Source organism: Tenrec ecaudatus, chromosome 15 (assembly GCF_050624435.1).
Source record: "Tenrec ecaudatus isolate mTenEca1 chromosome 15, mTenEca1.hap1, whole genome shotgun sequence".
Classification (NCBI taxonomy): Eukaryota; Metazoa; Chordata; class Mammalia; order Afrosoricida; family Tenrecidae; genus Tenrec; species Tenrec ecaudatus.
The window spans coordinates 27,267,310-27,284,849 of NC_134544.1; the positions used below are offsets into that span (position 1 = coordinate 27,267,310).

General features: G+C 56.0%; 1 protein-coding gene across 3 annotated transcripts in view; it reads right to left on the bottom strand.

Moving 5' to 3' along the window:
• Positions 1–17,540, bottom strand: part of CTIF (cap binding complex dependent translation initiation factor) — a 263,218-nt gene that overhangs the window by 128,740 nt on the left and 116,938 nt on the right. For all 3 annotated transcript variants that reach the window (XM_075533017.1, XM_075533018.1, XM_075533016.1), the window contains exon 7: positions 6,838–6,914. In XM_075533017.1, coding sequence (XP_075389132.1) covers positions 6,838–6,914 — 77 coding nt within the window. The remainder of the gene's footprint in view (positions 1–6,837; positions 6,915–17,540) is intronic.

Genomic DNA, 17,540 nt, shown 5'->3' on the forward strand with positions numbered 1-17,540 from the left:
CTACAGCAGTGGCCCCAGGGGCGGCTGGGTGACTGGGTCCCAGGAGCCCATCTTTAGGGACCTCAGCACTGCCTAGTCCTTGCCTGTTAGAGACAGGGGGGAAAGGCCAGGGGCTTAGCTTTTGTGAGCCCATCTCCAAACGCCCAACATTTCGACAAGTCCCTTGAGGAAGACTAATTAAATCAGCCAGGGGGTGGGGGGCCAAGGGGCATTGGTCTCTGGGGTGGCTAATCCCTGGGGTTGCCCCAGACTGGGGGAAAGGAGAGGGAGCCCATGGCAGGAGCACAAGAGGGTATGCAGGGCAGGAGGCAGTGTGTAAGATAGCAGTGAGCTCCCAGGGCAGGGCAGGAGAAGGTGCCCAGGGCGAGGAGAGAGTGCCCAAGGCAGGTCAGGAGAAAGGACGAAGGGCGGGGGTACCACTCAGGGCCAGCCCTTGGGTGGGGTGGGGGTTGAAGCAGCTTGCTCTGCCCAGGCTGCTGGGGGCGGGTGCTCTATCAGGGGGCCTCCTCTGGGCCATAGGGACCTTCCCTGGGGCCGGGGGCTGCTCTGAGCTCCCCAGTCGCCTGGCTCTACGCGGACCTGGACATCTGGCTTGAAGACGAGCTCTCGTCTTCCTGAGAGAGAGACACTGGGGGTGGGCGTTGGGGAGGAGGAGAGGGAGCCTAAAAATATTCCCAATCTGACTCATTCCACTTCGAATCTGACAGGGCTGCCTGCCAGGTGGGGGTTCGCCTGTCCTATTTTCCCATCTATCTTTAGCAGGGACTTAATGAGGGCAATTTCCTTGCTAGGATACAGAGACAAACCGGGGGCAGCATGAGCTCGATCTGTCTCGCTCTCCCCGGGGCTCCTGATGACAGCTGACAATGACAGGCCCGGCAAGGCTGCGCGTCTGTGAGGCTGCAGGGAGGGTGACACCCAGGATGGCAGCCCTGCGGAGGGTGTGTCTCCCAGCCTCCACTGCTCCCCTACTCCCCACCCCTGCAAACCCACCACCGAGGCCAGGAATGCTGCCACGCTCGGTCCTCTGGCTCCGGCATCTCACAGCGGGGGATGCAGGAGCCTGTGGCTTGAAGCCCAGGGCTGAGTCCTCTGCCTGTCTGCAGAGTGGGGTGATCCTGCTTAGGATATGGCCACCAACGGCCCTGGCTATGCCCGAGGAAGGCTGAAGGGCAGGCTGAGCGGTGGAGACCACAGTGAGATGCTGTGTGCTTAGCTGCCCGAGTTGGCTATGAGTCACAGTGCCCTGGTGAGAGGCATCGTGAGATGTTGCCCAGTGTCATGCCATCCTCATGGTGCTTGGTTGGTCAGCGTGAGTCTGTCCTTATGGGTACCGTGTTAATTCACCTCATTGATCGATTTCCTAGTGCTCCTTGGTCCCGGCTTTGCCAGAGAGCCCTGGGGTACAGTGGAGTAAGAACTGGGCTGCTGACAGAAAGGACAGTGGTTCAAATCCACCAGCTGCCTCACAGGAAAAAGAGGGGGCAGCCTGTTGCCTTGCAGATTTAACAGCCTCAGAGCACCTGCAGAACAGTCCTGATCGGTCCTTAGAGGACCCAAATGAGTTGGAACCGACTTTAGCTACCTAGGAGCCCTGGTGGCGTAGGGATTATGCATTAGGCTGCCATCTGAGAGGTCAGAAGTTCCAAACCACCAGCCACTCCTTGGGAGAAAGACATGGCTTTCTACTCCCATAAACAGTTACAGCCTCAGAAAGATCACAGGGACAGTTCTAGCCTGTCCTGTGGGGTCACTGTGAGTTGGGATCGACTCATGGCAGTGAGTTGAGCATCTACCCACGCACGAGAGGCCCGGTGGTGCTGCTGGGTAAGCGCCAGACTGCTAACTGCAAGGTCGGTGGTTCAGACCCACCAGCCACTCAGAGAGAAGGCTGAGGCTCTAGGTCCCCTGAAACACCATCTTGTGCCACTATGAGTCAGAATGGACTCAATGCCTGTGGGTTACCAGCCTACCTGTGCTAGGTATCCAATGTCGCCAAACCTGGAAAATAGTTCCAAGTGGGAGCCGAGCCAGCGTCACTGGCCTGATCCTCTAGGGGACCCCGAAGACGCTAGGACGCAGCCAAGTGTCTTTGTGGCAGCTTGCCACCCACCCTGCCCCACCTGTCCATGGAGACGCTTAGAACGAGACGCAACTGACGCTTACTCCAAAGGTGTGCAGTCCTCTAACACCGGGGTCCTTGGTGACATCAGAGCCGGCCGGAGCAACCTGGTGGCTGGCACTGACCTTGTCCATATTGACGGGCCTGGCACCAAGTGAGACTGTGGGTCTTTGGGAGCAGAGGTGGGGTGGGGGGCAGGACTTGTCCAAGGACACCAAGCTGCAGTCAAGGTCAGCTCGTAGGACCCTGGCTGAGAGAGCTCTCGAGGCTCTGACCCCTCCTTGCAACATCCAGTATGTGGCCCAACTCAGGACCACCTGGTACCAGGGGAGGGTTTGGCACTCAAGGGGCAAGGGCAGCGGGCTCCTCTGCCTGGCTCACCCCTTGGGGCCATCTGAAATGGCTGGGCCAGCCATCTTTTGCTTCTTCCTTCAAATACGCTTTGCACATGGAGTAAATGAACTGTTCTGAGATCTCCCTTAAAGAAACAAATTAACGAGGAGGGCTCTCCCGCCTCCCTGGCCACCCAGCGTCTGTGTGGTGGCCCTCTTGTGGCCCCAGGACAGCCCCAAGTTCATGGGGGAGAGGAGGTCCTGGACCAGGCGGGTCTGGGGCTGGGCTCCGAGGAGCAGCCAATCCAATCCAGCGTTCTCTTCTGGGTAGTTCTGCCGGGGAAGGCAGCAGCCGTGGGCTCTACCCATCTGTCTCTGTCTCTAGGGAACTGTGTGGGGTGACTTGTGGGGAGGGCGGGGAATCCCTGGGCTCAGCACCTGCTTCCCTACCACCCCCACTCTGCGTTTCCATCCAGACGCCCTCCCCGTCCATCCCAAGTCCACCTGGGGTGTCTCTAGGCTCCCGCAGCTCCCGCCTCCCAAAGGGTGCACTCCGGGCCCATGGCAGCATAGGGGGTTCTGCTGCAGGGCCCTGGGTGAGGAGCAGGAGGACAGGGATGAAGAATTCCGTGAGAAGGAGCCCGAGGGGTTATGCACTGAGCTGCTACCCACGGGGCCAGCAGCTGGAAACTGCCATCCTCTCGCAGGGAGAAAGAGAAGGGCTTCCTGCTCCCGTAGAGTTACCGTCTGGGAAGCCCACGGGGGCAGCTCTGCTCTGTCCTATTGGGTCGCTGTGCACTGGAGCAGACTCGATGGTGGGAAGCGTTTGGGGTCGCTATGGGAGCAGACCCCCAGGTCCTAGTTTCAAACCACCAACCTTTAGGGCGAGCCAAGGGCAAATGATTCTCGCCTCCCTGGGGCCTTGTCAGTATCAGCGCTCTGGGTGCTGTCCAGTTGTGCCCAGCTTCCAGGGTGAGACCCAAGGGACCTGGTGGTACAGGCGTCCACAGAAAACAGCAGAGGCTGGCCCAGGAGCTCTCAGGGGAAGAGGTGAAAATACTCCCTGAGCCGCCCCCCCTCTCTACACCCCGATGTCAGCCCATCTTGTCCTGAAGGAAGATCCCTGGCCACAACTTCCTCCTCCCAGATGACTCAGCTCACAAACACTAGGACTGCCTTAAAGGGTGATCTATAGGTATCCTGGTGGTGCTGCCGATGAGCATCCGATGGCTAACCTTGAAGTTGGTGGTTCAATTCCCCCCAGCTGCTCCTTGGGAGAAAGAAGAGGCTGTCAGCTCCCATAGATCAAGATGAGTCAGAACTGACTCTGGCAGTGTCGTTGCTGGTGTCTCATGTGGGATCAAGTTGACAAGAGCAACGTGAAAGGGGCGAGGGGGTCTTGGGGGGCAGTGAGTGAGAGGAGGAGGGCGAGCATGGATGCCCAGTTTGAGGAGTGTGGCCCTGGCACGCCCTGGCACAGGGCGACACTGTGGAACGGGTCTATGTTTTGCATCTTCTCCACAAGTACACACACAAAAGAAACGAGTGATTTTTGGAAATCATGGCCCTCTGTGGCTGCGTGCTCTTCTGGAAACCCTGCGGCAGGGGCCGAGCTGTGGGAGGGGCTCAGGACCAGCCCTGCAGTCACCCGGGGGGTCAGACTGTGACTCCCGAAGGTCTCGTTTTTGCGGTGCTTCCATTCAGCTTGGTTCCTCTGCTCTGAGCCCCTGAACGCAGGCAGGGCAGCAGCCTCTTGTCCCGGCGTTCCTGAGAGGCACACATTCCTGTACTTTCCCGGCAGTCCCTTCTCCCCTGGCCCCTGCCTTCCTCCCAGGACATCGTTTCCAACTCTTTAATCATCTTTATTGCCTGGCGTTGGACCCCGGCCCGGGCCCACATCCTCTGCGAGCCGCGCTGACCTGCGCCGGCAGCGAGCACCGGCAGGGCTCGGCGGAAGCCCAGCTTTCCAACCGGAGTGTCGCGCCTCTTCCCACCCTCCTGGGCCGTGCTGCTGCTTTCCGGAGGCCTGGCACTGTCCCTGTGCTGAGGGGACTCCTGCTGAGCGAGGCGCATGATCCAGCAACGGACATGTGGGCGGACGGGCCGCTGGGCAGCCGCCTGCCATTGCTGGGCCCCGTAGGCATCCTCTCCCATCAGGGACACAGGGCACGAGGGTGGGGAGGTACCAGGCCCAACACCTCCCCAGTCCCTGCCACCTAACCACCCCTTGTGGGCAGTGCCTGGGCTTCTTCCCTCTGCCAAGAACCAGGGAGCAGTGAGCCACGAATGGACGCCCCACAGCAAAAGGTACACACATACAATGCCGCAAACCCACGCCAGCTAGCCCGGGCCAGGCCCAGCTCTGCTTCTGCTGCAGCCGCACACAGCGCCAGGGGGCCGGACCGGCTCCCTCTCATCAGGTGGCGCCTTCAGTGCTCAGCGCAGGGGCTCAGGCCCACGGAGTCCCCTGTCCATCACAGGGGTGTCCAGTCCTCCCCCCACCCCCAGAACTAGGGCCTCCAACAAGCACTGGGGCCGGCGCGCAGAGGGGCAGCTGGGGGAACCTCGCTCGGTTCAAACCTTAGCCTCGGGGAGTCTGGGCAAAGGTCGACCTCGGCTCTCTGAGGGTACTCTGCTCACGGAAGGGAAAACCAGTAGCTGTCACCTTCCCCTAGGATGGGCCGGCTACCTTTTAAGATGACAGAGCCGGTACTGTCCCTCCCACCAATTTAGAAATGGATGAGAGCCACGCATCTGCTTTCACAAACCAGTGGGATTGGAGTAACACCCTCCACATCTTCCAGTTCCACTTCAGAGCCACAAGTAGGGACCCACAGAGCTTCGGGCAGCTCTCAAACCACAGCCGGCTGATCCCTGGCCTGGGAAACAACCCCCAGGGCAGAAACCCCCGGCTCTCATAAGCACTGGGCTGGTAACCACAAGGCCAGCAGTTGGAAGCTACCAGCTGCCCCTCAGGAGAAAGATGAGGCTTTCCCCTCCCGTACAGAGCTACGCCCGCTGAAGCTCAGGGGGGCAGTGCCACCCTGTCCTGTAGGGTCATGAGGAGTCGGAGTTGATTTGATGGCAGTGAGTTTGGGGTTTCTGTTCATTTATTTTCATCCAGAAATAATGCATACACGTGGAAGCAAAGGAAACATTCTCTCGAGCCCTCCCGCCCCCCTGGTGTACAAATGGTCAAAGATGACCAGTACGGCTCAGGGTCTGGCCTGCATCCCTTCAAGGACACCTCACGAACCTGATCAGATCAGAAAATGAATCCATTTTTTAAAAGACATCCAGGCACAAGTTTCTAGCACAACCTTTTCCAGTTGTTTGTTCCAATTTAGGGCTCACCAAATCCAAACAAATCCCAAACCAAACTCACTGCCACTGAGTGGATTCAGACTCACGGCGAGCCTATAGGGCAGAGGAGCTAGAACTGTCCGGGGGGTGGGCGGGGGGGGGTTGCGGGGGGCGGGCGGTTCCTGAGGCTGTCTTTCTGGGAGCATCGAGCCTCCTTTTCCTCCTGTGGAGCAGATGCTGAGTTAGAACTGCTGACTTTGTGGTTAGCAGCCCAACGTGTAAGCCGCTATCCCGTCAGGGCGCCTGCTCACCGGGGTCTGTACTTGGCAGGAGAGTGCGTTCTCGACATAGCTTAAACCAGGCTCTCTGGGCCTCTGGGAACAACCATGTGTGCCGCGTGGGAGAAAGAGGTAGCGACTGACGTCCATACAGAGTCCGCCCAAACCAAACCGGAGCCTGATTCCCACTCTGAGCAACCCTAGGAGGTCTGACCCCTCAGGCTTCCCAGACTGCAAGTCTACCAGGGCAGACAGCCTCATCTTCCTCCTGCAGAGGGGCTGGTGCTTTCTGCTGATCCGGTGGGTTAGCAGCCGACATGCAGCCCGCTCAGCCACCAGGCTCCTCAGAAACCCCCTGGGGCGGCTCCAATCTGTCCCCTGTGTGTGTGTGTTGGGGGGGGGGGACTCACACTCAGCAGGGGGACTGTGGATTTACTGCTGCAGCCTCCACGGTACGCACCAGGCTGTGACTTGGGTCAAGAAACGGGATGCCAGAGACCCTTAGAAGCCTCCAGGAGGCCACCTCTCCCACGCTTGTCCCCAAGGCTGCGGCTGCAAGATCTGTGAGAAGAGCAAGCCCTGTGCCATACTCCAGGAGGGGACACGAGGATGGAACGCCCCAGGCTGGGCTCCTGAAGGGGCTACAGTGGACCCTCCCACCCAGCCCCAACCCCCAACCCCCACCTCATCTCACCATTACCATCTGGCAACGGGAAAAGCAAACAGCCTGGAAGGGACATAGCAACAGCTGGCCGGCTGGCTGAGAGAAAGAAATGCTGTTCCTCGTCGGAGTGCTCCCTACCTCCGGTCATTTCGGCGCCTCCGGAATAGCTTCTTGGTGTGCGCGATCTCGGCTTCGTGTGGTGTCGGGTGGTAGCCCTGTAGGCAGGGGGGAGGGGGACAGGAAGAGCATCAGTGACTTGTGATGGGAGCAAAGGACTTCAGTGCTGGCTCCGGGGGTCCAGCGAATCAAACTCTCTCTCTCTCTCTCTCTCTCTCTCTCTTTCTCTCTCTCTCACGCACGCACGCACGCACGCACGCACGCACGCACGCACGCACGCACGCACACACCAGGAGATGGTGCTGGGACTCCAGGTTTAGACCTACGGAGGGACAAAAGGATGAAGCCTTCAAATCACAGACAAGCGTGCTCAGTTGAGAGGCATGTGCACCGGCTTCCAGGACCTGCTGAGAATCCGCAACAGAGCTGAGGCTGTGCAGGGGCGGGGGCTGCTCAGCTGCTCACTGCGTGTAGGACAGAGGACAAGGACTTAACCAACTGTCAAGTTTCCTGATAAAATAGGTTGCTCATTCTGCCTGCTCACAGCAGACGGGGCACTCTCAGTGCCCAGGGGCTGAGTTTGGGTTATCAGCCACCTGGGAGTTCTTAGCACCGCCTTCTCTTCCCTAGTGTCTTGACCCTGCCCTCACAGTGGACCTCCACCCAAAGTCTGTTTTGTCATGAGCAGCCTGGGGAGGCATGAGAGGAGACCTACTAGGTGTGGGGGAAGGCCAGCCCCCTTCCTCCCCCCAAGGAACAAGGGCCTGGGAGAAGGGGGTGATCTGGTGGGGGCATGCAACACAAAGTATAGGGCCCATGGCAGAGCCCACAGCCCTCACCCCAGGGTTCAGTGAGGCCTGGCTGTGCTCAGCATGAGAGAGGCCACACTTACAGAAAGAGAGACTAAGGCACATAAGTTAGGGCTGGCACGGGCATGTGTAGCCTTCTGGAATTGCCTTTGCATGGGCAGCCTAGCCCCTGGAAGAGGGGAGGATGTGGGCATAGAAGTCCTGGCTCTGCCCAAACTGGCCTGCCTTGGAGTTTCCTGGGGGGCAGTGGGCCGATGACAGGCTCAGGACACAAGGACCCTGCATCTGTGGGGACTGGGCTTAAACTCCTGTTGAGTCCAGGGAGGGATATTCTGAACTTTATGTTAAACCTACAAAAGGTGGAACCTGTAGATGCAGGAACCTGCCAGAGGAGGAAAACGCAGCTACGTCCTGTCCTGAGAACACAGCACAACAGAGAAGTGGCGGTTGACCCTGGTCAAAGGCGGAAAACTTGTGAGAGCTGGAAAACAAGACTGTGTGCTGGCTGCCCAGGCTCACTCTTTGATTATCAGCCCATCCCGCTTCCAGATCAGATGCTGTCCAAAAGAGCATGAATGAATCCCAGGTTCCCTGCAGCCACAATGGCCCCGGGGCCCTCGGATGTGCTTTGTTCCACAGTGTTTTCAAAGGACATTATTTTCTTTCTTTAATATGAACACAAACAAGGAAAAACACCGAGTCTTCCCCTCTCACTTCCCCTCTCCCCACCCTGACCAGGCTCCCTCCCACTGCACCCGCCCTCCTGGTCACTTCAAGAATGCAATGGGTGTTTCCCAAGCAGACAATGGACAGGAAACAGAGGGGCCTGGGAGCGGGATCTCAGCTCTGAGGTTGGGCAGAGGGAGCTGTTCCCTCAAACTTGGTGTTCCAGGATCCCAGGAGGCTAAGGGGTCTCGCTGCTTGCATCCAGACCTCAGAGTCCCAGGCTCCTCCCTCCCCGCCCCCCAACACTCACACACTCGGCAGCAGCAATAGGAAACTCACCTCGGGACAGGTGCATGGAATATCAGCTATCTACTGAGACTCAGGGGGGTCCCAATGGCTAGTGAAAAGGTAGCACTGCTCTCTGTCTGCCTTCCTTCCATCCATCTATCTATCCATCCACATACCCATTTATCTATCCCCACATCCATCCATCTGACTGTCCGTCCATCCACCCACACACCAATTTATCTAACCCCATGCCCACTCATCCATCTATCCAGCCACACACCCATTTATCTATCCCCATACCTATCCATCCATCTACCCATCCATCCAGCCACATGCCCATTCATCATCCATCCATCCATCCATCCACCCATTCATCCCCATAACCATCTATCCACATGCCCGTCCATCTACCCACCCATGCATAGATCCACACACCCTTACATCCATTCATATATCCATCCATCCATTCATCCCCACCCCACCCCTAACAACCATCTATCCATCCACATACCCATTCATCTATCCCCACATCCATCCATCTGACTGTCCGTCCATCCACCCACACACCAATTTATCTAACCCCATGCCCACTCGTCCATCTATCCATCCACACATCCATTTATCTATCCCCATACCTATCCATCCATCTACCCATCCATCCAGCCACATGCCCTTTCATCATCCATCCATCCATCCATCCATCCATCCATCCATCCATCCATCCACCCATTCATCCCCACAACCATCTATCCACATGCCCATCTATCTACCCACCCATGCATAGATCCACACACCCTTACATCCATTCATATATCCATCCATCCATCCATCCATCCATCCATTCATCCCCACCCCACCCCTAACAACCATCTATCCATCCACAGACAACATCCATCCATCTGTTGTTGTTAGGTGTCACTGAGTCAATGTCAACTCGCAACACGACAGAAGGAGATGTCACTGCTCCTGAACCTTCTGGTGTGTCCATCTTGTCGAGGCCGTGGCTCTACTTCACCAAGCATGATGTCCTCCAGGGACTGGTCTCTCTTGACAAACATGCCCAAATTATTTAAGACAAAGTCTTGCCAGCCTTGCCTCTAAGGTGTACTCTGGCTGTACTTCATCCAAGGCACCTGTTTGACCTTTTGGAAGTCACGATACTTTCCTTTGTTCTTTTTTTTCATGGCATTTTCAATATTCTTTGTCAGCACCACAATGTAAACACATCGATTCTTCCTCGGTTTTCCTTATTCCGAATCCAACTTTCATATGCACATGATGCAGTTTGTAAAGATCAGGGTTTGGGTCTGGCACATCTTAGTTCTCAAATTAACATCCTTGCTTTTCAACACTCTAAAAAGGTCTTGTGCAGCAGATTTACCAAATGTAAGATGTCTTTTGATCTCCATCTAGCTACACACCCACATATCCATCTATCCATCCATCCATGTAGTCACACACCCATCCACACACACAATTATCCACCCACATATCTACCCGTCCATCCATCCATCCATCCATCCATCCATCCATCCATCCATCCATCCATCCATCCATCCATCCATCCACCTATCTATCCAGATATCCATCCATCCAACCATACACCTACTTTTGCACCCATCTATCCATCCACATGCCCATTCATCATCCATTCATCCATTTATCCACCTACACAACTATCTACAAACTCATTCCTCATCCATCTAGTCAGCCATCCATCCATACACCTACCCACATACCCACCTATCCACCCATATATCATCCACCCACTTATCAACACACATTCACCCATCTATACCACAAATTAAAAATATATATATATATGCATAATGAACACAAAGTGGGCTCTAGAGTCAGACTACAAACATTCAAATCCTGATTCTTAAAGGTTGTGTGATTTTGGGAAAGTGACCTAACCCGCCATGTGCCTCAGTTTCCACTGCTGTAAAAGAGAGCTAACACTACCAGTCTTAAAGTGTCCTTAGTAGCTAGCATTCAGTGTCCCCTCAATAAGCATCTCTGGTATTGGTGTCACCTTCATTACTGTCATCGCTCTCATCACCACCACGAATGCCACCACCTTCCCAGGAGCCTGGCCCTGGCCCAGGGGTCTGAAGGTGCCAGGGCAAACAAGGGGTCTGTGCCCCTGCCCTCACGGAGTCCCAGACTGGTTTGAGAGAGGAAGCCAGGAGGAGGTTTGCAGAGACCGTGTGGGGACCCAGGCCAGGATGACAGCGAACTAGCAGGCGGCCTGGGGCACTGGGAAAGGATGGAGAAGTTCTACCCTGTGCTGCTTGGACCCGAGGCTGGCAGACCCCCGTAGGAAGTGACAAGACAGCTGGAAGGGGTGACAGAGCACACGCTACATCTTCCGACTTCTCACACTCCCACCCAGGACCAATCCAGGCCAGGCCTATGGAGGACTGACCCCACCCGTGAGGCCACCTGGTGCCCGTCACATTCTGGCATCTTGGCGAGTGAATGCATAAGGCCGCATGCTCCCCTGGCACGCTTCACATGGGGGTCTCTGAGACACCCCAAGCCTGTATGAGGGGACTGCAAACATAGGGAAACCCCGTTATCTTTTCACTCCATTGTCCTTTACACGTGTATTCCATAAGCTTTGAGGGGCCCCTGCAGTTTGCCATTTGTTCAAATCCAAGCGGGTGGTCAGGGTCAGGTGGTACACACAGCCCCAGGTACTGCCCACATCACCCTCATTAAATCCCAGTCCTCGGGCTCAGGTGACCCCAGGACTTCCAGTGGGAGAAGTTGAACCACAGCCCTTTCATTTCACTTCCTGGAAGGCTGAATGTGTCAATGCAACTGTCCTCCCATCCCTTAAAGAACCTGCTGCCCCCTCGGTCAGGGGACACCCCTTCGCCAACCTCCCCATGCCCCACATCCTATGCTTACTGAGTAGGAGCCTCAGGAGCTTCCTGGCAGAGGCAGGAGGAGGCAGACACCTGAGGTCTCTCCTCCAAGCTCCTTCGAGAGGCTGTTTCTCTCTAGTGTGAATATGCCCTGCATCTGATTTGTTCTTTAAGATCCCGGTGGAAAGTGGAGGCAGGTTAATGGTGATGGGAACATTACCTTGATTAGGGGTGAGGTTGCACAGCCAATGATTATAACTGTGTCAGTGAGTTGCACACCTGTGTAAAGTTGATCTGGCATTTGGGTGGTGGACACGCTCACAAAAAGAACTGCAGCCACCACAGCAACAAGGTGGAGGCTACTGTGGACAACCCAACAAGCCCACGTGGGGTTTGGTTATGTGGCTTCGCGGCTTGGGGCCCTGGTTTCAGGGGACAGCCAGGGAACTGGCCGAACTGAATCGTTCGTTCTACTTTTGAGTTCGTTGTGCCATGCCGGGGGGCTTTAAAAGCTCACCAGCGGCCAGCCAAAGCACTGTGAAGGTTGCTACTTCCCTGGAGGAATGAACGAAGGAGAGTCAGGTGTGGGAAGAGGATGTGGAAGGAAACACTGGGCCACGTTTTGTTCTGTTGCCGCAGGGTCGCTATGAGTAGAGACCCACTTGAAGTCACCAACCAGCAGCAGTGTGGAATGCGTGGTCCATTGCCTCTGTGACAGCTGCCTCCTTCAGCACTCCCGCCCCTACTGTTATGGAGCAACGTTATCAAAGTTTCCACAGGAAAATTTGAATCTGAAGGGGGAAACCCCAGAACAGAATCTAAAAGTCTCCTGGAATCCAGGCTTCCTGGAGCCACAAAGACTGGACGAAGCCCAGAAACAGTGCCCTGAGACCATCTTGTGCCTATTGGAGACAGATAAAAAGACTGCAAAGAATTCTAAGGGAGCAGGCTCGTGTGTGAGGACCACCTGGCCTCTGGATACCTCCTGCCCAGCCAGCCTCAGCCTGAACACTGGAAGGGAACAGGAGGTGGAGCGGGCAGGAAAGCTACCCTGAATTGGTAGACTTGAGGCTGGAGGGAGGTTGCTGGCCCTGGCTATGCCGGCTCCTCCAGACCCCCAGTGTCCCCACAGACCCTGTTCCCCAGGCTGGGCTGGTGGAGGTGAGCTCCTGGATCCCACATTCCATCCCTAGACAGCACCGCCTGTCTCTTGGACCATCATGGAGTCCGCCCATTGAGGGTGCTGACGGCAAATCCGAGAAAGGAAGGAGCAAGGTGGGTGGGAGGGAGGGGAGCCTGTTTTGCTGGACTGAGACCGCGGGGCAGGTGGGGACCACGGGCAAGGCCAGAGGGGAAGGTTGCCTCTTACTCCAGACCCAGGGCCGCGGGAGTGAGTTACAGGGTTGGGATCACCAACCCATTTCCACAGAGGAAGAGAAAGCTTAGAAGGCCACCCAACCCGTCAGCCCATGTCCACCGCCTCCATGGCCCCTTCTCCCAACAATGATGCCACATGACCTGTGGCAAAGTGAAGGCAGGCCATGGTATGGGACTCTGGGGCTGTCAGGCAGCTCCTACCACAGGCCCATGGGCCAGCCACAGTCCCTGTGTCCCAGAGGTGAGAGGGGGTGGCCCAGAGTCATGCCCTCCATGCTGGGGACCCAGGAGACAGGTCACCCATCCACGTCCAGAGGGCAGAGGAGAGCTGGTGCTGGCCCAGCTTGACTCAGGTGCCTTTCCAAGTCTGCCCTGCAAGGGCTTTTCTCAACAGGGACCCTGCGGTGCTCTGGGTGATGGCTCCACCATCTCTCCCTGTCCTAGTTCTTCTCGCTGGACTGTGACGGCCACAGCACCACATTCACAATGACCCCCTCCCCGCTGCCCCCTACCTGCTGCTGGACCTGATTCCCATGCAGTCAAATTTGATCAGGTGTAGGGAGGCGGCACGTAGTTCAAGGTCACAGTTTTACTGAAGCCAACCCACGTCACCCTCAAGGTGCCTTGACCTCCAACCTCTGACCACTAACCCGGACCTCTGTCTGATAGAAATGAGGTAGGCCCAACAGTCTCACAGAAGTCCTCAGTGGCACAATGTTTAAACACTTGGCCACTCCTGGGAAGGTTGGTGGTTCGAAACCACCCAGAGGGACTTGGAACACAGCCCGATGACCTGCTTCTGCAGGGTCACCCAGCATGGGAACACATCCAGGGGAGTTCCACTCTGCATGACTCAGAACAGCTGCATGGTCTCATGGAGTCCCGGGAGAACAAAGGGTTAACACACAGGGCTACTGCCCGCAAGGGTGGAAGCTCAAGGGCACCCAGAGGCACTTTGGAAGAAAGGCCAAGTACTTACCTCCCCCACGTCAGCCAGCGACATGGAGGGAATGTGTTGCCACTTGGACCACACCAATGCCACAATGGCTGGTTTTGTCCCTTCGGCTGTCTTGTTAGTCTGCTGTCTGTCTCTCACATGCACACATGCTCTTTGGGGGGGGGGCATGTTAAAGAAGGACCAGGTGGTCTTCCTCCCTCCCAAACTGCCGTCAAGTCGATTCTGGCTCGAAGTGACCCCTTCAGACAGGGTAGAACTAACTGCCCCTGTGGGTTTCCGAGATTCACTCTTCATGGCAGTAGACAGCCAAGCTTTTCACCTGAGGATTGGCTGGGGGTTCAAACCACTGACCTTGTGGTTAGCAGCCCGAGTACCCACTGCCCCATCAGGGCTCAAACTGCTGGGGACCCAGAGAAATGGCTCTGCCTCCATTGGGAGACAGTGAAGCTGTTGGAAGACCCTGGGCAGCTTAACTCAGGCTGAAGAAGTGGAGGGGTGGGCAAGCAAGGGGATCTCATGAAGGGAGGCAGTCACCCTGGTCTTTGGCCTGAAAACCCCAAGGTCCCACCCTGCTCTTGCCGCCTCATGCCAGGACACCCACTCTCTGCCTGGCATCTTGGGAACCACTGTTCTTCCACTCGTGACAAACTTCCCGTACTGACCCCGTAATAGATTCCTACCACTCCCCAAAGGCTTATTTGGGGAAATGGCTTTCTTATTTCTGGAAAATTCTGGATGACCTGGAAGGAGGGCTCCACAAAGGGTCTGCCTTAGAAGAACCAAACACTACCCTCCGTTGCTATGCCTACTGGGCGGCCAGACCCGGGAGCTAGCCAAGTCCAGAACTTGTTAGCTGTCGTGCCACCATCTAAGACCATCTCCCGCCGGACCTGGAGACGTGCTGACAGGCCAGCGATGCAGAGGGATCACGTGTGTGCACACCCACCAAAAGGCCATGAAAATACCAGGCACAGCCCCCGTCTCAGGAGCGGAAGGCACGCTCCTCCTACTGGGGGGGTGTTTTCTCAGAGGTCCCGAGAAGGTCTCCCACCAAGGTCTCCCTCCACGCGGGCAGGATGTGTAGGTCACATCAAAGCAGACATAAACAGGTAGTGTCTCCTGCATTCCTGACATCTCAAGGCCACACGGCTGTTTGGAGAAGGTGGGCTGCTTCAGAAGGGCTTTCTAACTTTTCTCGTAACTTCTTTTTCACCAGCGGGCACCTTTTAAAAAAGAATCCCTTAGCTGGAGCCCCAATAGAAAAAACACGGATAAAGTTTCTGGTGGTGGGGGGGGCAGGGAAGAGGGCCAGCATTGCCCCATGCCCCGCCCCCCACACTCCTGCAGCACGTACTCCAAACCCCACCCACGCCCAGAGCTCGGGTTTAGCTGTTTGACTGGACATATTTCCGGGAGGGAAACTTGGGATCTTTGGCATGTTTCCATGGCTTGGGCCATGGAAAGACTTGGGTCAATGCACTACCCACCTGCCCGTGTCAGGAGTACCTGCTGCTAGAATGCTGAGCCGGGTTTCAGAGGAGCTGCCAGACAAGGGTGGGAGAGGAAGAAAGGCCTGGCAATCTACTTCTGAAATCCAGTCCCTGAAAACCTTGAGGGTCCAATGGCCATGAGGCTGGTGCAGGGCCAGGCAGCACTTCATCCCGTTGTGGTGTGAGGGGGTCTCCATGAGTCGAGGGACACACTTGACAGCTAACAACCGGGGACCCTGAAATTGAGGGACTCACAACCACATGAATTCCATTGAGTTCTGGGGCGAGAGTTAAAGGCACTGACCCTGTTGCCCGAAGGCCCTATGCCTGCTAAGAATTATGGTCACAGGCATGGACAGCCGGCCTGAGATGCATAAGCCAAATTGTTTAAGAGGCCCATTCCCTTCCAGTGGGGTTTCTACAGTGACAGCCAGCCAGGTTCTGGCTGTAAACCCTGTCAGAGCCGTGTCCTTGGCTGAGCCTGGATACCACGGGGGCCCTTACCTGCTCCACCCCTCGGCTTCCCATCACACAAAATGAAGATATTTGATAAGTGAACTATTTACCCTCTATCCATCCTTCAACAAGACCAGTGAAGCCTGTAAATTCAGAGTCATTTAATTCCCCCCTCATTAAAAAAAAATCTTTAAACTATTTTGAATTGGGTTTCTGTCACTTGCAGCCACAAAGTCCTGGGTGATACGGTGTGTGGCAACCTGAGGGGCTGCTGAGGTTGACCTTCTCGCAGCCAAGAAGTCACAGAGAGCAAACACGGCCCCTCCCTATCGGTAGCCATGTCAGGCAGAGTCCACCAGACAAGGTCGACTACCAGACTCACCGCCATCGAGTGGATGCTGACTCACTTTGACCCTAAGGACTGGGTCGAACAGCCCTGAGGGTGTCTGAGATGGCAGCTCTTGATGGAATCGAAAGCCTGTCTTTCTCCCTCGGAGCAGGTGGGGAGTCTAGAACTGCTGACCTTGTGATGTGTAACCACTAGGGCACCAGGGCATTTATCTGTCCATAGAAGAATGGACAGGAAAAAGAGGTGAGGCTACCACAGAGCAGGGTCTAAGAACTGACAGGAACATGCTAGCAGGGTTCTCTCGATCTGGTCTGAGTGAAATGCAAAACCTCCGCCAGGGAGCGCAGATCCCACTGTGTACTCCACTTCCAGAGGGACACTGTCTCCCAGGCCCCTGTGAGTGGGTGGCTAGAGGCCCTCCTGCCCCTGCCCTGGTGGCTAGTGAATAGAGGGCAGGAAGGAGGCCACTCAGAAACCACAGGGAAGGGCTCTGTTCCAGCCTTTATGGAGCTGCAGGGGTGGGGTGGGGTGGGGGGAGGTGGCTTCCACGGTGCCCTTTACACAGAGCTCCAGCCAACTGCTTGTCTGATTGACATGTCACAGATACTTAGAAGAGAAAGCGGGAGCATGCTGGGTTCCTGTCCTCTTCATAACAGAAACACATGCAGCATGTTTCTATGGACAAAGTCTGGACTCCGGTCCCAGACCTTCCTGGACTTTCGGGGTGATTCTCACGGGGGGAGCATGTTTCCTCACCTGAGCCTCATTTCCAAGCAATGCAGAGGAATGCCACTTTTCTCACTCTGTTGCACACCTGTTGGAATGCCTCTTGACTCGGGATTCGTTTCAGGACAATAATACCCAAAGCATAGGCCCACCGGGTGACAATCATTGGACCCCACCAGGCACCTAGCGTCTTCCCTCGCTCTTCTTCCAAATTCAGACACCCATCGCTCTGCTGCCAAGCTGCATATTACTGGTGCACACAAGTGGCCAACCTCCCCGGCAAGCGTGTTGCAAAGAAACGAAAACGTGTAAGGAACAGGGCTTCTCGGAGACTCCCAATAAGGAAGGAAGGTAGGAGACCAGTAGGCCGGGATGAGTTCCTAACCAGCTACCTGAATGCAGAACAATACCTGCAAAGAATAATCTTCTCCTTGTTCTAGGGCCTAGAATCTAGGCCATGACAAGCCCTACTCTAAGTGTCGTTGGGAACATGAATCATTTGCCCCCACGGAATCCAGAGACATGGGGATGACTGCTGGCACCTCTCTCTGACTAAACAAAAGTTGCCATTTCAGAAACCCACTGGCCTGTCCATTCCCAGCAAGCTGGGCTTGGCCTCCAAAAGTGTGAGGTGAGCCAGCCAAGAATCCCCCGACCCACATGAGGTTGCCTTCAATCGGGGGGGCCTTGCTTCCGGCCCACAACTGTATCCATTGCAGCCCCGATGGCCTC